Source organism: Diprion similis, chromosome 4 (assembly GCF_021155765.1).
Source record: "Diprion similis isolate iyDipSimi1 chromosome 4, iyDipSimi1.1, whole genome shotgun sequence".
NCBI lineage: Eukaryota > Metazoa > Arthropoda > Insecta > Hymenoptera > Diprionidae > Diprion > Diprion similis.
This window is the reverse complement of record NC_060108.1, coordinates 13,575,436-13,597,648: the sequence shown is the minus strand read 5'-3', so window position 1 is coordinate 13,597,648 and position 22,213 is coordinate 13,575,436. Positions and strand designations below refer to the sequence as shown.

Sequence of the window (22,213 nt, the reverse complement as noted above, 5' to 3'; positions counted from 1 at the left end):
ACCTGTTTTCCAGTAAATTCTCACGAAAATAGAACGTTTTTTCAGTAGATAATAAAAAAACAAGTTTAAAACTTTTTGTTCCACTTTAAAAACAGCCATTCAGTGAACGGGTCCAAGAGTGTATCCATTTTTTGTTCAAATTGACCTCATCCTAATGCGCGCTAGCTCTCGTTACAAGCCATGCGAGATAAAGTAATTGACACGATTCCTTGTATCGCGCGTTTATCAAACCGTTCTGCAATTCCCGACTGCAGGCGTTCAGCGAATTGGCAAAATGCGAAAGTGCGAAAGAAAGGAGGATGAAAACCCGGGCGTAGAAGATCGGGAGTTTAATAGAGGGTGAAGCGACGGTGATGGGGAGGGGGAGAGGCGTCGGCCCAATATGCAGCATCTGGCGTAACATGTTTCAAGCTCGGCATAACAAGCCGGTTGGGTTTCCCTGAGCGTTGATGGGAAAAGTTGCAAGCTGGAAGCTGGAAGCTGCAAGCTGGAAGATGCAAGCTCAGATGCGCCTTCGGCCGTGCACAAAGTCCCTCGAAATCGGTGAGTATGTAAAGGAGCTCTAGGAAGCAAGGTCAACATGTCTACCTGCATGCGGTTGCATGTATATGTATATCGATTTAATATGCACCGCGTAGCGCAGCTGCGACGACGTCTTAATTCTGTAACAACGCTTGTACTTGGGTATTATAACGTCGTGACTCTTGGTGGTGAAACTTTGTTTACTCAAAACCGAAAAGCTCGTTGTTGACGATTTCTAATACGCGTATATCCCGTAAGAGGGAGACTTGCGAGATGCCTTTGACCGGTAAACTAGTCAGTCACGCGATAACACTCGGTGTAAATCGACGCGTCCGAGTCAAGTTCACCCCGCGAGTGTGTGTGTGTGTGTGTGTGTGTGTGTGTGCTGAGAGCATCGTAGAAATCCTTCAAAAAACTTGGATAATCGCCGTCAAGATAAAGGTAATAAAAATCATATTTACATCGACATCTTTCTTTAGTCAAGATCTGTATAGTTCTCTTCTGCCCATCTTCCCTTGAGATTATCGCAATAACTTATCGCCACGTGGCCGAGTTGCCGGGTATCGCCTATAGTTTGGTTCGGAAAATGTCGCCGGACATGACGGTTAAAATAAAGTAAGTTGGAGAGCTTCGTGTTTTTGACTCGTGGAACGCTGTCCATGAGAATTAAGGCCCGAATTGTGTCCCGGACGCCCTTCAGGTTATTGTTATGCCAGAGTATTTACGCGAATGAATTCATTCAAAGAATTGGAAAATTTTTGCTCAGAGTGGATCTTAATGCGTCTCATGTCTAAATTATGTGTATTAATGAAAGAGAAACAAAAAAAAAAAAAAAAAAAAAAAAAAAGAAAGAAAGAAGGAAAAATTCGTTATCATTATTTTCGTTCGTTTCGCTTCAACGGCCGAGTTGTAATTTTTAATTTTTAATTTTTAATTTTTAATTCAATTACCAGCGACCTCGGCGTGGGGCCGAGAGTATTGCGAACTCTCGAGTCGTTGCATATATTACACGAGAGAAGGGGGAGAGCCGCGGTGGTGGATAAAAAGAGCGAAAGGGAGAGTTTTATTTATGAAATTCAGCAAGCGTTAATTGCCGCCCCTTGTAGCGCACCCTCACACTGCACCCCTTTGAACCCAACACTATGCATACATACCCGCCCGCCCCCTTTATTACTGACAATAACTAAACGCCCAAGGCTAAGCGGATTACCTTTCAGACCACTTTGCAAAAAGAAAGCCAGGAAAAAAAAGGAAATTAAACCATACCTAGTTTACTTTTACGACGTCAATCCTTTCGATTTTTTAACTTTTGTTTTTCTTTTTATTCAATTTTTCGATAAATTCATGCATAAGTTGGCGCGAAATTATTCACCTGTAGGAATTAGTCATGTGCTTGTCCTGCTGTGTTAGTTTCCATCGTTATTTTTAATTATAATAACGATTTATAAATATAAATTAGATATATAACTCGAAAGTCAGTTGGACTATGGATTCAGTTTAGATCATATTACAGACGTATTACGGTATCAAGTCTATCTAGCGCTTGGCCAGGATAACGCGGTGTAATTCAGAAACTTAATTTTGAAAATTAATGATCGACCAGAACAAAAAAAAAATAAATAAAATTGTTGAGTAATGCAGATTGAGGATTAGCTAGCAAAAAAAATAAATAAATAAAAACAAATAAAATGAACCGTCAAACAGCTTCGTAAAAAGGAAAAGTCATCAAAATCATCTCTTTCCTTCACGCTTGTATGATGCATGAATTTATCAAATCTAGGCAGCAATCTGTATGCAAATGAAATTTTCAGAATTCGCGTTACGAATTTTTATTCGTGTAAAAATAAAAATTGTTCAAATCCGTCGATTAATTGAAAAATCGCACATCGATGTGGAGATGAAAATTTGTTATTTAAAAACGTGAAACATCGTTTTTGGATAGAAGAAATTAAACGTTACCGCGTACACTTTTTTGTCTGTGAATTGCGGATTTTTTTCAACCATTTCATTCTATTGGATTAAAACTGCGGTCAATATTTTTCGACGGTTAAAAAACTGAAACGAGTTTACATCGTTGATTGCTAAGACTACTGTCGTTTCGCCAGTACGAAGACTGTGGGTTTTCACAAAATATTTACGCATATACCGTGAAAACATTTTTTTCTCTATTCGTTGAACTCGTTATACGTGCTCTGATCCTTCTGAACTCAGATATCCTGTGATAGCTACTAATTGCGATTTTTGAAAATCTACATGTTCTGAAAAATATGATCTAAACTGTGTTAAAAAAACTTCAAAGGAAGACAGAACAAAAGCTTGATGTACAAAGTGTAAAAAATAATCCAATCAAAAATAAATAACTCTGTTATGGACGGTCCCTAGAGGGTCCTTATGAAGTCTGGGAAAATATATTTCATTAGTTGTGTTGACGTTTTAAAAATTGTTAATCCTTTGATAATTGGAAAGTCTTCACAATTCTCAAATGAAGGAATTCTCCGGATTTTAAGGCTCTTGCCAGAGCTCATGATATCGACCGAATACGAGGTGCAAAGAGATTTCTCATTTCCATACGTGTGCGTAGATTTTGCGCACTAGTGCGTGTCGATTCACAAAAATTTTGCTCCAACATATATTATATACGCCTGTTGAATCACACCACCGCCTACAACGTGTCTCTGAGGATAAATTTATCGCAGCTATTCCGCGAGTAGGTATTAATTTTCTACCGTTGTACCGCACTGTTAATTTATCACGGTATGCCTAAGTTATTCGTACCGATAATAATCGTGATTATCGTTATTGTAGACGATAACGCGATAACGGCCGAGTCGCGGAATTCGAAACGGTGGTTGGAATATCTATAACACGTATAACATGGCAAGCATGTAGTAAAATTATCGGTGTAAATTAGCAAAAGAGAAATGGCGCACGACGCGAGGGTGCGGAATGTATCGTTTTGTAAACCGAAGTGGCAAAACACCCTTCTTATCTTATAAATGAATTTACTAAATGTTTACCGTGCATAAGAATTGTCAATTTTAAGCTCTAAACTTAAAAATTTTGGTATCTGACAGACATGTTTTCAGAATTTTTTCAGATATTCAAATTGTGTGGATCAGTAAAATCGTTTCAAACAATTGTAGAAATCTCAAATTGAGTTAAAAAAAAAAGAAATCTAAATATAAACCGAGTTCCTTTCAAAGTAAGAAAAATCATATAAAATATCATATAAAAAACTGGCCCATATATTTTATACGGATAAAATTAGTCCGCAAATTATTTTAAGGTTTCAAGAACTGCAGTCACTTTAATCTTGTGAATTTGCTTCCCTCATTCTTTGCCATGAAACTTGAACAATCGTAGAATAAATGACTAAAATTTTGCGAACGATTTATCAAGTTCTTGTGTAGGTACTTCGTTGTTTCAGTGATGCATATATTTTTCTACTTTCATTTTACAAACTATTAGGATTATGGCTGTATTTGGAATATTTACGATGCAGGTATTCGACGCGATGCAAGGTGAAAACTTGTATAAGGTACACGCGGTATGGCAACAACGAATGTGTCGAGCGCGCGATAATGTTATCAGGGACGTGTGTGGCGATTCGCTAGGGATTAATCTCGCGATTCAGATCGGGGTTTTCGTTTTACAATTAGCGTGGGACTCGGGAATTCCCTAAAATCGCTCGGGGCGTGAATTTGCAAACATTAAATGGCCGACTTCCACTCTCGTAATAATCAGGGCTGAGAGAAATGAAGGAAATGGCGCTTAGTTTAATCTCTGTGTATTCCTACTTGAACCACGTTCTTGACGTTTGAATGAAGAATTTCGCGTGACTGTTGAACACGGACTGCGTAGGTTGCCGGGGCTTGCGGCCGTCAGTCACGTTGCCGAAATCTAACACGATTGTTAATTCATTACACTACGCCTCCATTAGCGGTAAGTGATTTTGGGACACGCACGTCGCCCCATAACTCAAATTCGCTTGTTGGATGCTTGTTAGTCAGTCATTCGGTTTATTTGACCAAGAGGGGATTGGATTAGAGTATAATATATAGATATAGTAGAACACAAACTAACCGGATATTCCTGCAAGTCAGGCTCGCTCTATTTTCCTTCATCTCTGGCAAAGGTGCTTTGTTACATCATTCTGTGATCACTTCTTTCATTGTCGCACGAGTAGACATCGTATGGTTTTTTAACCATTTTTAAACGTCACCACGACTTTCAGTCAATTTTTTAATCAAATTAGCCAGTATGTAGAAAAATTTCTGGAATGAAAGTTCTCGTGGTTTTTGTATTGAAAAAAAAAAAAAATACAATACTGAAAAGCCACAGAAAAACCTGGTCTAACTACAAATAAATTAACTTATCCAGAAATTGTTTTAATTAAGGCAGAATTGCCTCTACGTAAATTTGTTTTATCAATACTTTACATACTTACATAAATTATTTACATAAATACTGAACAGTTTTTTTTAAATTTAGATTTCGCTGTACAAAACAAAATAAAAATTTGTTAAAAACTGCATCCAGGGCGCTTATCGATAAAGGGAAATGAACTTTCTTGTATTTCATGGTCAGTCAATGTTTCATGGAAACTCTGCCCCGCGTGCGGAATTCCTCATCGTCACGGGCTATACGTTGTTACACGTAGTGAATAAGACACGAAAGTACCTTGTGAACGCTACCAATTGCGGCTGCCACTTTTCTTTCACACCCCGTGACGCACCCCTTGCGTGACGATATATCCCTGCCTAATTTAGTCCGCGTGACAAGTCAGGCACCAATTTTCTTCACCTTTGCGGTTAGTTATCGCAGGCAACACGTGTTTCATGCAATAGTAATTTTCTTATCGTAACTCAAACGTAAAAATAAGCAGTTTCGAGCTATTTCTGATGACATGAATAATACTTGTTGTTTAAATTTATTCCGATCAGTCGCTTTGCATTCGTCATAAATTTTAAGTATGTACAAATATGTTCCTTGGATATAATTCAAACTGAATTCAACGTAACTGTATTCATTCTGTAGACCAATGCCTTATTTTTATTTAAACGCATTGTATCATTGCGGATCAAGTATTTTTTACGTCAAGCTTTCACCGTAAGTCAAAACGAGGAGAGTGAGATTAGTTTTACGGGTATGCAGTTGAGGGAGTGCGGCGTGAAATATAAATGCGAAAGCTGAATGCGTCCTTTCTCAATTCTGTATATTATACGTCATTTCCTCCCCTTTTTATCACCCTCGTAGGTATAGCAGGTATTCCACTTATATCCAAATGTTTTCTTCTTCTCTCCTTTCCGCATCTTTTCCCATTCTTTTGCATCACTTCCTTCTCTTCTAACATACGTATGCATATATACAATATAGGTACGTATACACACGTGTGATAGAGGAGATAGAAGGTGTGGCTGCGGGTAAGCTGCGTTCTTAAATTGCAACGAGAGCACGTCTTGAATTTAGAATCGGAGCATGATATACATAAAAGATTTCCGCAACCGCCGGGGGAAAAATCCAAAACCGAGACAGACGTAGAAATCACGTATCATATATTTCTACGGGGTTTCGTTTACTTGCTTGATCGAGCAACGGTTCTTGTCTGCTAAATCTACGGTGTAAATCGCCCGTGAACAATTAAATATTATATTCCTGGGATCTGCGTGGGATAGAGCAACGATTTTACGGATCACCGATTTCTGCACAGATTCGCGGCAATCAGTGATCCGCGCGGTTTTGTTGCGTGGCTAATCACCCTGCTCGTAGTACCACAATACGGGTGAACAATAGCCGGGATAACGTTTAAATCATTCCATTATTTTCTGCAATTTAACGATTACAGGACTTTTTATAAATCTGTAGTACAAATTTTTTCTTCTTTTCATTCTATATTAACCGTAAAGTACATTGCGCCTAAGTATAGAAATAAGCTTATCTTCAATTTTGTCGGTTGAAACCCTTCATGCACGCACACAAAAGTGGGAATATATATAGAATGAACGACGAGGAATTTGGAAAATCGGTCAGAGTTGTCAAATCAGATTGCCAAGATCTTTCTGCCGACGAGAAATAATTCATTCTTTGAAATTCGTATTATTTATTTTATCAAAAGTCGTCACACTACTGTCGATTTATATATTTATGTACATACATGTACGTATAATTTTTTTTCTTTATCAAAACTCTATTGTTTTTTTTTTTTTGTTTTTTTTTTCTTCAAAATATTTCATCATAGATCATAGATCATCACAAACAACGCGGACAGCTCATATAAGCAGACACGCATGAAGTGAAAGAGTTGAGTGAAAAAAGTGAAATAGTGAAAATATGTCGGAAGTTCGATGTTATGGCGAAATGAAGTACAATACGTATGCCTTCTTGCATTTTGATGCGATCTGCACAAGCGACGATATTACGAGCTGCTTTGTATGCAGGCCAATGTGTATGCTGTTCAGGCATCCCTGCATGGTATCCACATGTTTCCGTGTCTCATTCCTCCATTCTCCACATGTCCCCCCCCCCCCCCCCCCCCGCCCCGCCCCCCCTCTCTCGCTCTCTCTCTTCGTCGCGTTTCTCTATTTCCTACACGTATAAACTTCGACCAGCGTACAGGTTTTGAAATTTTCTTATTTTGACCTAGTTCGACGATGCACGGCATGTATCGGTACTACATACTGATTACCTCGTTTTTGGTAAAAATTGTTAGTTGTAAGATGATTGTTATGTGTATTCGAGTGATGATAACATTAAAATGACACGAAAAATATCGAAGTGATTAGGAGTATTTTACTTTTAATGAAAAGCGAAGTTTTCACATGTTAAATGAATGGGGGGAAAAAAAAAAAAAAAAAAAATATCGATCTGTTGTACTGGAGCTATAGAGCTCATTTTTGCGGAGGATCTTTTTTTCTACAAAAGTCTAAAATTTCAGGGGGTTAAAGAGCAAAGAATAACAACATTTTTTCAACCACCCTACTGTACATATATATATACACATGTAGATACGTATTTATTTTTTTACTCGTTTGTCGCTATTTTTTGGGACTCGAGGATGCCTACAGGTGATGCTGTATCGGATTAGCATATAAATTAAAACACAATTATAAGTCGACCGGTGGGTATTATAATAATGAATATTAATAGCAACGAACGAAAAGGCGTCAGTGTCGCGCCATTGAGACACATAATTACCATATGATAATTAGCCGCAAGATGCAGACAGAGAGAGAGAGAGGGAGAGAGAAAGAAAGCACGCTTTTCGAACCGTGCGTTATAATTTTTTCATCCCTCTTTTTCCGCTTGGAATATTAAAAAGTGGACAAAAAATTCGCGTGAAGAACAAGGGGATGAATAATTACACGTTTATCTCTGGTACACGGATTTCCTTCGGATGTTCGAGGAAGAAAAATCGGGGCGAGAAGAGAGTACAGAAAAGAGAAGAGAGAAAAAAAAAACAAGAAGAATAGAAAAAAAAAAAAAAAAAAACGAGTCGCGAAAAAAATTTGCATCGAAAGTGAAAAATCGTTTCGCTTGGCCGACGTTCTGTCCGATGATTATGCGAGCTCTGGGATATCCGTGCGATTATATTCTATCAATATGAGGGATCGCTTCCTGGATTTATTTCTGATCGTTAATCGACGAGGCATTGCAGCAGCTCCAGGTACGACGGCACGAATGATTTTGGCGTCCGCTTCGTTAAACAGGGGTGGAAAACCTTCGGGAATTTGAGCTTTATTGAACCCATTCCGAGGTGATCCTTATGCCGAATACCACCCTCTGATGGTTAACTCTTCGCGCAATCTGCTCTCATTGCGTGATTTTCTCACGGGTATAGCATTTTTTCCGCATCAACTCGACGCCCTTTCAATCGTCTCTTTGAAAAACATCTAACATTATGAAAAGCAAGACGCTGCCGCAATTATTCAGGCCTGTTATTAGTCGATTTTATAAGATATTATTTATTGAACGGGGAAAATTAACAACGACTCGGAAGATATTTGAGGAGTGATTGCCTCTTCGCGGGAACAATTTGCGTTCATTATTTTTCTCGGATTTTATGGAGTGCAGGGTGTTTTGTCTTATATCCGGGTTGATGGATCTTCATAATTTCGAACCCTTGAAAGACATCAATTATATCTCTTTTCACAGCTGAATTTCATTTCACAGTTCTCACTCTTTACACGGAACTAAAGTAAAATGTTGAATAGATAATACTATGTATTACATATATATAACGAAGTTTTACACTTTTGTGTCAGCAGTTATTTTTTCTTTCAAAACGCTGTTCCAAGCTATAACGTAGCATAGTTGTTCGTAGAAAAGTTCAACGAATTTAATTTTCGAATGAAATTCCTTATTCTCCAGTGACTCCAGTACAACCAACTAAAATCTCCGAATAAAACAAAATTCTTATTATATAAATGAATACAAATGAAAGTCGTCGAATTCGTATAACACAAGTTAAGATTTCTTGATAATAGCGTTCAATATATGATAAGACTTTAGTGTTTCTGATCTGATTCTACTATTCCATTATTTTTGGGGTTTATTTTGTTCATAACAGTAGACATTTTTTTTATTTTTTATTATATATTGGCCCAAACAACATTGATGGAGATTGTTTAAATAATTTTTTCCCTCTTCCTAGTTTTTGATTCCAACTGTACGTCATATTTTTTATACCGTGAACACAGCAGCTTCCCAAGAAGCCCGGAATCGAGGCCCAATTTAGAACTAGATATGCTTTTAGTGTGCCATTCAACTTGCTAGGTGATGTATAGTATATCTTGGCTTTCAAGTATAACAGTTGTTAAAAGCGCGGGGGTGCGTGATGGTGAGTTTCACGAGAAGGCCGTTGCTCCGCCCATTCTACAGGTTCAAAGGTGCTTTGTTTTATGTAACACGGTACGTTCTACGAACAACGAATGATATTTTCAGTCTTGAATTAAATGAATTGAAATAAGTAATTAGTGCAGGCTTAATGCCCCGTTATTCAATTACTACGGCTTTCGAGGAAGCCTGAAAATTAGAAAAACACAATTCTCATGTTCACAGCTATGCAGGAAAAAAAAAAAAAAGAAAATGAGAGGGGAGGTGAAATTTTGCGCGTATCAACGAGTGAAAAATATCCTCTTGATGAAACCCGTCGGTAGATAAAGAAGCGAAAAAAAACATGGTTCAAAATAGTAGAAAACAATAAATAGAAATAAAAATTATACGGTTGGTCCCGCGGGCAGGAGATGAAAAACGGTATAAAAATTTTCTCAAAACTTCTATTTATCGTTCACCTGCACAAAAAGTTTTTGCGCCTGACGCAGCTTCGATTAATCGTCCGGATAGCCGGTGTGACATTGCATTGCCGCGCATGCCAGTCGGCAAAAGCTTTGCCAAAGCTTTTCGCTCTTTAAGCTCGGCGATATACTCGTACAGCACAATTGCTGCTGGTGCTGACGCTACTGCACAATGCGTATTAGCTATCTTATCGTTGAATCCGCATACATGGATTATGCTTTTTTGGAAATCCATTGCGAATGGAAATTGTTGCAACGTTTAATGAACCCTTTCGTGCATACATTTTTCCTTACATGCGATTCACTTGAAAATTTTTACATACATTGGTATGTGAGGTCACTGCTTACGAATCTGAACTTGAAATTTGGGAATTCAAAATTGCGAATCCAATATGGCGGACAAACAAAAACAGCAGGAAGAAAAATTTGTGGAAAAGCTATTTTTACGATAAATAAATAAATAAGTTTTATTTTTTTTTTATACCTAGAATTATTTCGGGGACCATGTGGAACCAAAATCCTTGGCAGTTGTTACCAAAATAGTAGTTTAATAAATAGAAAGCTACAAAAAATCAAAAAAAGGTGGGATGCTGAGTTTTCCAGCGTGAATTGAAGAGTTTAGACCAGAAGTGCGCTTTTCTCACTTTAGTAATTAGAATATGAGCATTCCACCATCTTTAGAAATGAATACTCTTCACGCCACCGCTAAAAAACAGATATTTTGACACAAAGTAATTGTGATAAAATCAATAATTTATTCGGTATTTTTCGATTCAAATTCGAACGGACTAGATGAAAACTTTCGTTACGGTTTATAAAATTTAATTTTACATTTTTACAATTCTTTTTTGAAAACGTAGCTCTTTCCTTGTTACGTCTGAAAATAATATTCTGTATATATAATATGCGATCACGATCAGGGAACGAAAGTGGGAGGTGATTTTCGCACGAAGATCTCTCCTGAATATCGGTGATCAGGATAGAAGTTTATGGAGCTACGATAATGATTTCGAGGTGTTCCCGAAGCCGCTCGACAGATAGGACCTCGTTAGAAAGCAGCGTCGCGTTTCAATTTCAAGGGGGCATGATCACCTAACGACGACGTGGTGATCAAATAACCGCGTTAACAAGATTTTTGATAATGTAAAGCACATACATCCTTTTCACGGGGAATCTACTTGCTTTCGCGTCTATATAAGCCGAAATTCGGCGGTAAATTCAATTGCCGATGCGGAGCGAAACACCAGCCTAAATCGGGTCGCCATCTTTATTCAAGATCGATAATAAACAGAGAGAGAGAGAGAGAGAGAGAGAGAAAAAACAATTTTCATTCAAGGTTTACTTTTTCGGATTGCCTCTTGAACTTAGTTAGATCACAAGTGTAACTTGTTTATGATTTTTTTTTTCTTATGGTTTGAATTAAGTCCCTGCGGGAAAATAAAAACTTAACTTCAGTCAAGTTTTGGACAATGAAACGTGAATGTTGATAAATAAATCAATCGTTTTTTGTTTTTACAAAATTGTCCTAACTTTTTTATTATCGCGAAAACACTTATAAGATCGTAATTTTCATTACTTTATTGTCCGAAACTTAATTCGAGTTAAGTTGTTGTTACACTCAGAGGCTCAAATGTGCAATCCGTGATCCATTTTTTAGGCAACAATGACTTTAAAAAATTGCTTCCTGCGATGCCCCGAGTTCTAAGACCTCGATACAGGCTTCGTGTATCAATTTTCCTGCAAAGTATGCAAAATAAAGTAGCAAGTGACTCGAAAATGACGCTCCGCTATCCATCAACCCCCTCCGATATCACCGGATATCATCGAAGCTGTTCATCTACCAGGCCCGCGGAATCACCCCTCATCTCGTTTTCTGACGTCAATTCATTTCGCCGAAAAAGACAGAAGGGGAGAAAAATTGTATCGAATAAAACTGCGGAGGGTGGAGGGTGGAAAAAAAATCGCTGACCCTGATATTTCTGGCAAAGAAAATCTATCGGTCCACTTCACAGGATATATTCTTGTCGGAAAGTATTATCTGCATTTAGTTTTTTCTCCCTCTCTCTCGCTCTCTCTTTTGACTCATTTTTTCATCTGAGGAGGAATTTGAAGGTCGTTAATATGCGTGTCCGATTTGCAAATCGATGCTAAACAGAACTGATGGAAATGGAAGCATTAGTATAGAGGAAGAAAAATGCAAAACGAAAAACAAGGAAAGGGAAAAAATGGATTTTTAGCTCCATCGCGGAGCAACCCTTCTTAGAATCTTATCTAGATATCCTGGAGAAAAACACGTGAGCTGTCAACGAAGATTTATGAGGCTGCTTGGCACGGCTTTATTGCTGCCTAGACGATCCTGACCAGTGCGACGGTTAACGGATCACCTCGAATATCCTGGTCATCTAGCGTGATGAGAATACCGAAAATCGTTTCAATTTTCATCAGAAGTCTTCGTTCGCCCCCACGTTTCCATTTCGGCTTCGCCATTATACTGCCACGGCGTAAGTGGTGTCTTACAGATATTTATATGTATACGAATGCACACCAAGAAAGATTAATCATGTATTTGAATACGAAACGATTGCAAAAATTTCTTTGCGAATAATAAATCGCTCAACGTCAATGTGAATGAAAATTCTCTGAAATAAGGAAAAACAGTCAAAATAACATCGTTACGTATTTAAACAAATGATGGAAATTCGTATAATAATGGTGCATAAAACATATGATTCGAATGTCGACTTTTTTTTATTCATTTATTTTTTTCGCATGGCACGTGAAAAGCGCAAAGTGTACTTGAAAAAACGAGTCTTGCAAAAAGGAAAAGAAGAAAAATTAATATTCTGAAATCATTAGGCCGGGTCTGCGTAGGCGTATTAGCATCGTGATACATAATAGTATGTGCATATTGTACGTATGCTTAAAAATATACGCGAGTGACATCAGAGTTTTATAAATATTAAAGTCCGTCAGCAGATTTTTCGAATACTTTTCAAACGCGCTACGCGTATTCATATATATTCAATGAGCCACCCCTCCCCTCCCCTCCCCCCCCCATCACGTACCTACTTCTGCACCCACCCACCGACTCGTCACCATTCCAAACCCCATGGCACAATATCTGCAAGTCAGTTGTACTCCCATGCAAAAATCAAAGCCAAGGGATACTTTGGTTCATCCTGTTGTAACGGTTTAAGGAACGTGAATACTACGGAAATCGAAATAAAAAAGTAGTCAAGTACAAGTATTGTAGTGTGCGTGGACGAATGAGTTTCATTGGTTCTCTTTTTTTTTTATTGAAGAAAGGCTGGTTGAGTTTAAAAAAGAAACTGTAAATGAAAATGTAACTATTTTGGAAAGGTTATAACGGTTAAAAATGAATAGGAACTTTCGAAAATAATGTATATGTAACGAAAACGTGGCACAACGGCTTGGCAAAATCTGTCATTAAAATATCGACCTCCTTTTTCAACGATCAACTACGGAATCTGTTTGGATAACAATAAAAAAAAGTAGAAGCTAAGTAAAACAGAAGACTGTTATTGTTTAAAGAAAATACTATTTACGAAAAAATTGTCAAATTAAATTTGGAAATGAATATTTACTTTTTACTGAATTGATGACTGAAAATAATTGATATTCACAATTTTATTTATACATGTTTATACACCTCTGATCTATTCATTTATTATAAACACAAAGAGGAAATTTATACCGTTTATCTAAAAAGAAAGAAATTCACCGACCCGCGCTCATCTTTCTCCATAGAAAAGACGCGGTAAAATTCCAGAGCGAACAATGTTTCGATCACGTGCAGCCTTCTCGCTAACGATAAGTCGAACCCGACTCAACACTTTAAGAGCTTTTAAGCTGCAACACAGCGAGCGAGGATTTATCGTCGGGCTGTTTACACTCGGAAAAACAATTGACCCGGTCCAGCGGCCCAGACTTGCACCTGCCTCTCTTCTTCGTGGCTGGAAAACACCTCGCGGATTCTGGAGAACTTTCTTTCTCTCGATTAAAAAAATGTTTGCGTTACAGCAGGTTAGTTCTGGTTCTGTTGCTTCGTCTTCTTCTTATTCTTCTTCTTATACTTTTTTAAACTTTCGACGAACGGGAATTGGGAGGAAAGAATTTGAGATTCACAACTTGGTTGGGCGAAGCGAAATATTTCGCAATTTTCTTTCGTATATAGCGCAGGGTGAAAGAGAGTAACGGAAACGGTGGAGAATCGTATGTTTATTAGGTAAAGAATACGGTTAATGAAATTGTTTGCAATATTTTTTTTACAACTGGAACTGATTTTTAACGGCTTAATTAAGCATTGTGAGCACAATCGTGGGAGTTGGTTCAAGATCGTGGAAATCCATTTCAGCGAAGTTTACTTTCCGCCTCGGAAATGAGGACTTCTTCTGTGAGTGGGAAATAACATTGCAAGAGGCGCGGCATAAGCTGATATATCAGCGTTAAAACAGCCCTTCTTTTATATTATCGTTCCATAAAAAGACTCGCGATGAGTGTGCAATATCCGGCTCGTAAACTCGAGCTTAACGCAATTCTGAACACGAGTGTTTTCCATCAGAGGAATCAGAAGAGTGCAGACATTGAAGTCGACGCAACGAGCACGCACGCTTTCCTTCACATCACTCGCAGTGAAACCGTCAGACATTGTTTGAAAATTATTTCAGCCGCTCCACATTTTCATGCCATCGTTATTATCATTTGAAATTATAATTAATAATGAAGGTTCGCTGAAATTTCTCGGCTTCGAAGCCACTCGGATGGTATTTTGCACCACTTTAATCACAAGGATGAGATTTCCTCTCGAAGCGGAAGAGTCCTGAGGGTGGGAAAAATTCAATTCCGGTAGTCTAAGGTCGGGCCTTCTAAACAACGATAAATTCGACGCCAGGGTCGCGTTTTCGCACCCGAGTAGAAACGGTGCAGCCAGGCAGCTCTGATTACGGCAAGTTTGAGCTCAAGTACTTTGGGATGCACGTTTTAGTTCCGGTATCCAGGACCGTTCCTCGGTCTTCATATACGCGGTTCTCGGCTTGAGTAACCTCGGAACTTGGCACTTCCCATTTCCCATTCCCCGCAACCCGGTACCAGAGACCGCTTCTCGATTATAGAGCAGTAACGACGCCGTAACGGACCTTTATCTCGGGCGCAACAACTCTTGACATTAACAACGCGGCGGGCCGGCCGAGTGCCGACGAGGAAGAAGACTCGGGGGTGGCAACGATATCGCCAAGTGGCACCGCCCCCGGTGCTCTGGGTCCTGGGGTCTAGCCTCGAGATAACGAGAGACCCGTCGCCGCGAGTTTGTCCGACACCAGAGAAACTTCCCAGGAAGTATCCGCAGCTAACTCCCGAAGGTTACCCGCGTTCACCACTCGCCCATTCCTCGACACCGAGCTGCACTCCACCTTTCGATACTCCTCCAGTCGAAGGACTAGGAACGACGGACGGTCAACGATTTGCTTGGATCATTACGAATCGGATCAATCCTGCGGGAAGAGTCAAGATCTGTACTCGTTACCGTAGTCCGTATCGTTGAATTGAATTAGGAAACTCGTGCAAGAGATGAGGAGGAAGAACGGATGCTTGATACGTTGGGAGTAACAAATTGGAGCAATATTTTATTCTGTTTAAATCTTTCGTTAACTAAATAAATACAATAGATATTTGGTATACGCCTGTTCGATGTGAGGGTAGACGATAACTGCACGCTTCTCATGGAACATTAGCATTTGATTATTTAAGTGGAACAATTGTGCTTAGGCAGACTTATCGAAGTAAAACGACTCGTGCATCGACGGAAGCTCCATGTCAATTCTTTTATAGGAATTAATTACGCAATAGAATCGGCACCAGTAAAACCTGATCCGGAAAGATCAGTGCCTCTGTAAAAGTGAGCAGAACTGACGTAAAATCGTTGTTCGCATCTGCCCTACGATTTTCATCCTGACAGGCAGCAGGTTTTAACGGTGGAACATCGATTCTGTGTATCGGAAATTTGATTTGTCACACATATCTACTGCACTGTCGATATCGCCGTGTGACTATGTCGGAGTTATTATTCATCAGGGTGAACTTTTACCCACATTGAACAAGTGGAATCGTTCCATGTTCGTCCTGTTTTATGAAACGACGGAGATCCTGAGTGTCAAAATGCGTCTTCCTGTTGGAACGCGGAGCGATTAAGGACCCTGGGATTTAGCTGGAGGTATTTAATACCAGCTAGTGAGAAGAGGAGGATTGCGCGTTCGTTCCTCTTTTTTTCTTATCACTTGATGAAAGGAATTCATTTTCCTTCCGCGGCCTCGACGCTATCCGTTCGGTTCGCCCACGTTGCGGCGTCGTCAGAGGATAACCGAGAGCACGGAGTGGCGGATTTTCAGGTCCTAAATAATTGCAGAATTGCTTCATCAACATCGGTGGCCCGAGGCGGAGCCGTTAATATAACGTGCTCTTATTAAGGCTTCATTAGTCGAGATGGTGACCTGGCGCAGAAGTCGTATCCGAGTAGGTATACGTATATAAAAAGACGACCGCGGCGGCATAGAGGGAGTATAAAAATGCAAAATAGCATAGATAAAAATTTCAATAAACATTCAGGGTAATGGCGAGGCTGCCCGGGCAGCGCCCGGATATTATCGGTGAGTTTTCACGACAATCCCTATATTATCCTCATCGCAAGTACGCAGCGCTCTCGCCGTTGGATAATAATTTTGGATAATTTTTAGGAAGAAGGAGATAAATCGTCATTATGTCACGAGGGTGCGAAGGAATTCGTTAATGCTTGAGATTTTCTACGCTATTATATGTATACTCTGACATGCTCAAGTTGTTCTCGATTTTTTTTTTTTTTCAATTTCTTTTCTTCTCACCAAGCGACCCGGATTACCCTCGTGTAATCTGCCTTTAGAAATTTACACTTCACCGTCAGCCGATCGTCCAGACGGACTTGAGGGGATGTAGGCGAGAGCAAGGGTCTGGTGATACGCCCTTTCATGCCAGGTTAAAAGTAGGGTGAGCTCCAAACGTGCAGAATGTAGATTCATCTGGGTGGTTTGACGCTGGTGAAAACCGCTTAAGTTCTCAACGTGACGTGGGGCAAACAAATTGTGCCCTGTATTTTATCCATGTGTATACGTGTGTGTGTGTGTGTGTGTGTGTGAATTCACGAACGTGTGAGAGGCGTGAAAAATGGGAATTACGAGCTCGCGGTGCAGAGGCAAATAGAAAATAGAAAAGTGAAATACCGAAAATGGAAAATGGAAATAGGCTGAATCCTATGAAATATTCACCGCCCGCTACCACGCATTTTCCCAGCCGATACAGGAAAGCCAGGGCAGAAAAGCAAAACCAGAAATCGGATTACAATTGTTTCTTTTCCCGACTCTGCGCTGCAGCCACGATCTATAATCTATCTATCCTTACAGATCTTTTCGTCCATCCACTTGGAGCACACCTTTTAGTCAAATTCACCCCAGATCTCTCGATTTATGTAAATAATTTATAATCCTACGCTACAATCGCGTCACAGATAAATTTAACGCTCTCTTTTCTCACGTCTGAACGCCCGTTTCAATCGAAGAGAATTTTACGCCGTTATTCAACATCGTGCAACTTTTTTTTTATACCCCGCATTATCTCCGATGTAATGAAAAATCGAGCCGGACAGAGCTGATCGATTTTAGATGAGCAGGTCGCTTCATATCGCCCTTTGAGCAGGCCAACATTGCAGCCTGAGTAGCCAGTCACGACTGATCGCGTTATCTCTGGCCTTTCAACCTCCGCGATACCTCGCCGTATTGGTTTATCAATAACTGATCAACCGTAGGTGGATCCTGACGCACCTCAGCGGTGGTAAAGTCCGAAGTCAATTCGTTAAAGAGTGATTAATCGCCGTAGGCGTAGGCGGAAAAGGGAGTTCCTTGTCAAATACGGTTTTGAATTGAACGGGATAAAAACACGGCGAAGTCAGCTTTTCTAAACGAATCAATGATTTTTTTCTTTTTCATCAAAGTTTCGCGGAAATGACGCGGAATGTCAGACCAGAATATACTTCATGGTGAGAATATAGTAATCGTTGGTAAAACTCGGCAGCGATTTTCAACGACGAGACTTACATCATAAGAAAATAAGGCGAGGAGTGCGAATCGCAAATTGCAATAAGGGATTGTTTCACTAACAAATACGGATTGACTGGCGGAAAAGATCAGTTACGGTGATTGTGTGAGGCGTTTGATCGGCCAACAGTTGACAGGATGCATCGGTGCTTCGATCAAGGCTCCATTGAAAAGGAAAAGAGGATGCGAGACGCGCGGAACTAGAAAAAAAAAAGAAAAGAATAGCCTTCGCCAGAAAGCTTGGGGGATGAAAGAGCTCAACTGTTGATAAAAGCGTGAGGCAGTTAGCGTGGATTTTGACCTTTACAAAACAGAACCGATCAAAGGGTAGACCGGAGTAAACCCGCGATGACTCCTGAATACGAGAGAGAGAGAGAGAGAGAGAGAGAGGGAGGGAGAGAGGGAGAGCCATCTACGGTGAAAACAGGCCTCGTATCGATTCTCCAGACTTCGCGTTCGCACCTCGTTCCCCAGGCACCGACTCGGAAGTCGTTCAACACACGACGCCGCCGGACCCTCGTGGCCTAGGTATGTACATACCTTCATGTAAGGTCTACCTAGCCTGGGTAATAACGTTAAACTACGACCTCATTGCACCGCAACCTTGTTGCTTCTCTGCCACCTTCACCACCTACAATATATTGCGCCATGACGACCCCTACAAGGCGTCTCGCTTGGGTCGCCCTGGGCGCTTCAAGAGGCTCGACGTCCAACGCCAACGCGGCCGGAAATGGCCGGTGGGGATCAAGGTTCTGATTGACCATCACCGTCGTTGGATGTCGTTACTCCTAATGGTCAAAATTCCAAATGGTTATGTGATTTTGGAAAGTTTTTGGATTGAATTTTTAGTGACTGATTAGAATCACTCGGGACTCTTTACCCTTTTGGTGATTTCAAACATTCAAAATCTCGACCATTCGGACTAACGAGATTTGATATTGGTGATGGATTTGCATCTTGTTAATGATATGTCTACTTCCGACGATTTTACAGTTCTCTAAGCATATAATCAGTTTGTCATGCTTAACACCGTTCAATTAATCATAATGAACTCTAGCGCTAAACCGTATTCACTTCATGGATCCTTGTGATATATCAACTTCCTTAAGCCTTGTATGGAAGGTAAGGAGAATTTATTAACTCCCCGACTTTCAAATTCCTCGGTTAGAGAGTTTCGGGTGCTCGAAGGAGAAAAGCTGTCGGAAGAAGACGCGGTGGTCTGGCTTTTGGATTCGTAACATGTCGAGAGCGCTTTACCACCGCGTGATTTTTATTGGAGAATCGAGACAATCGGTGGTCGGTTGTATCTGGTTGGCATATTTGTCATTCAATCGTCGAACTGTGCCGCGTTCCTAGGCTGGTCAGGTTTCACCCGGCTAATAAAAAGCATCGGTTATCGGTTGGCCGAATATCTCGCTACGCAGGCTGCAACCCCATTCCTCTGGTTATCCATCCTTCGAGCGTCCCGTTCCGCAGCTATACGTGTTATTAATAACCTTCCAGCTCCCGGATCTTACCGCCCCCGGGGAAAAGCGCGGACTGAAAAAGAACGCCGAGGAGAAGAGGAACGTGGAAAATTGAGACGGGGTCGAGAATCGGTCGCGTGACTGTTTTCAAATTCATGTATTCACGGAAATCTACATGTATTATAATATGATACCGTTCGATTCAACCGAAGCAAATTATCCATCAAACCATCAAGCTCGGGTGGTCAGGCAATTTTAATATTCGATTAATGCGAACGATGAAATTGTTTCGGACTATTTATGCTGTAGTATTTGCTGAGCAATGAAACGAAGAAGTCAGCCTCGGTATATCCACTTGAGTATTCATCGAAATGATTAAACTTCGATTAAGGAAGAGAGGGAAAAAGAGCGAAAAGTTCGGGGCAACGGCTTTTCAATTCACCGTGATTGGTTCCGTACCGAAGAGGAGGGAAGTCGAGCTGCTTCTACGGGCTTTGTTTAAACGTTTGGATTCTTGAAAGCTGCCTATAAAGGGTGGCTTATGTGTTTACAGAGGATCTTGCGATCTGACGTTGACCAGATGGGGCGGATATTGCCAGCGAGTTATTTGAATCTGCAAACGATGTTCGGAAAGGAATTTGCGAATTCAAGTGGCAACGGGATCAACGCGACACTCTTTACTCACAAATCTTCATCTTGGTTTTCATGATAGATACATATCGAGTGCGTATAAACTGGCACAAAATATACTCACGAGTTCGGTTTCAAGTAATTGACAAAAAAGCAGGTAAACATGCAGTTGTTTATATGTAAGTTTAGAAATTAGCCGAACTTAAGACGAATTGATGTTTGTACAGGGAACTTGAGAACCTGGTTGAGCCACGTTACTGCAGTAACTTTGAAAACGGACCCTTAACGAACCGTCTCTGAACACCAATTACAGTTTTTGCACGTCTCCAACGGGGTGAAAACTGATGTGTGTGAAAAAATTCTTGCTCGGTTTTTCTTTCAACTGAATAAGAAGCCGGTTGTACTACTTCTTTAATTAATTATCCCGAATTAAGGCGAGATTTTTTTCTGCCAGAACAAGGTTTGAACATCAATTTTGTGCTCACGAAGAATCCTCTCGAAATTTTGCATTTCTAAATGGAGTTTGAAAAGTGTCTCAGGAATTTTTCGAAATAATCGTTGCTATGGTTTCAAATCGATATTACCGGGTAGATAATTAGATTTTCCGCGAAAATGATGATAACTTTTTACGATGGAGCAATCAGAAACCATATACCACAAAAATCAAAAGTTTTATACCTTTTATCGAAAATAACGGATTATTGAATTTCAGCCACATTATTGAAATTTTCGATTGATTGCACTTGACGAAAATTTTTGTCGTTTACGGAAGTAATTTCAAATTTTAATAATAAACATTTTTCAGTAAAAACTCACCTGATTCCTCCGCGAGTCGTGTCGTAGTTGAGCATGCGAGAGCCATGACGCCATGTGACGTAGCCGGACGGATGCGGCACTTTGCTGACAACGCATTTCAGCTCTATCGTACTTCCGGCCTTGTAGAATTTGTCCCCCGCGGTTGCCCCGCGTTCGTCGACGATCTCCACCTTCGGCACTGCAAGTTAATTAAAAAAGTCACGAGTAATTCGCGTGCCAGAAGCACTCTTCAATTTGTTTTCTACACCTGCATGTATCCATCCATCCATCCATCCATCCATCTCGCACAAATTTTTTCGGCGAGTATATAGCCTATCGTGAAAACGGTAAAAGATAAAATTAAAGATACGCTGATGGGTTCACCCAATTTTCAACACCATCTACGATTGTGGGTTGGGTTTTTACTTCACCGAGTGATAATCGCTTCGTCGCGGGAGGATCTGCAGATCAAGTGCAGGAAAGAGAGAGAAAGAGAGAGAGAGAGAGAGAGAATTGAATTTGAATTGATTAGTTTATTTATGCCTTGGATAGATCCTTGAGGCAAATGTAGATACAGAGCGTGGCCTGAGAGAGAGAGAGAGAGAGAGAGAGAGTGAAAAATGCGGACAATTTTTTTGAATTTCGTAAAAGAAGCTCAGCGGTAAATCGCCTTTAAAAAAGGTGCGAATGGCCGGAAACGGTGCCCGACGCTCTTCCCTGTCCCATGCATGCAAGCCCGTAATGGGATTGCAGGATTAATTCAACGGGCAGTTTTCTCGCTCTAATTCCCCGAGGGGTTAGTTATGCCTACTTTGTATCCAGTGTTAATTCATAAATAATTCATTCCGTGCGCGTATTACGTATGCAGAAGGACTGTCGCCTCACGGCCCGCCATTTCCGCAGGAACTGCCTTTATTAAATCCTAACGAACCTGGCAGGGATCATTTCGGGAAATATTTTCACGAGAATTTCACTCTCTCTATCCCCCCTCTCAAAATCTCATCCAATTCATCGTCCAGTTCTCAAACCCCGAGTTTTTCGGCTTCGTTTTTTATCAGGAAAGGCCTTCGAGGCTTTTGCCAAATTCTCAGGCCACGACCGTTTTTGTATTCATCATATTTCTGATATGGACTATTATTATACCCCGATGTGCCTTAGTTGGGCACGATCAATCCCCTCTTTTCCCTCTGGTTTTACACTGACAATGAGTTTAGTTTATGATTTATGATAACGTGATATTGCTGGATAATGATCAGAGTTTGACTCGAGTTTGGTCAGGTCTGGGTAGACTGAGGGGTCGCCCTCTGGGGGAAGAGACGCGCTTCCGACATGAATTTAATATCGAATTATGAACCTTCATAAAATCAAG

General features: G+C 40.3%; 1 protein-coding gene across 1 annotated transcript in view; it reads right to left on the bottom strand.

The window, feature by feature from the left end:
• LOC124405617 (obscurin) overlaps positions 1–22,213 on the bottom strand; it is a 189,112-nt gene that overhangs the window by 17,582 nt on the left and 149,317 nt on the right. Inside the window, exon 7 of the mRNA XM_046880648.1 lies at positions 20,866–21,043. Within this exon, the coding sequence (XP_046736604.1) occupies positions 20,866–21,043 (178 nt within the window). The remainder of the gene's footprint in view (positions 1–20,865; positions 21,044–22,213) is intronic.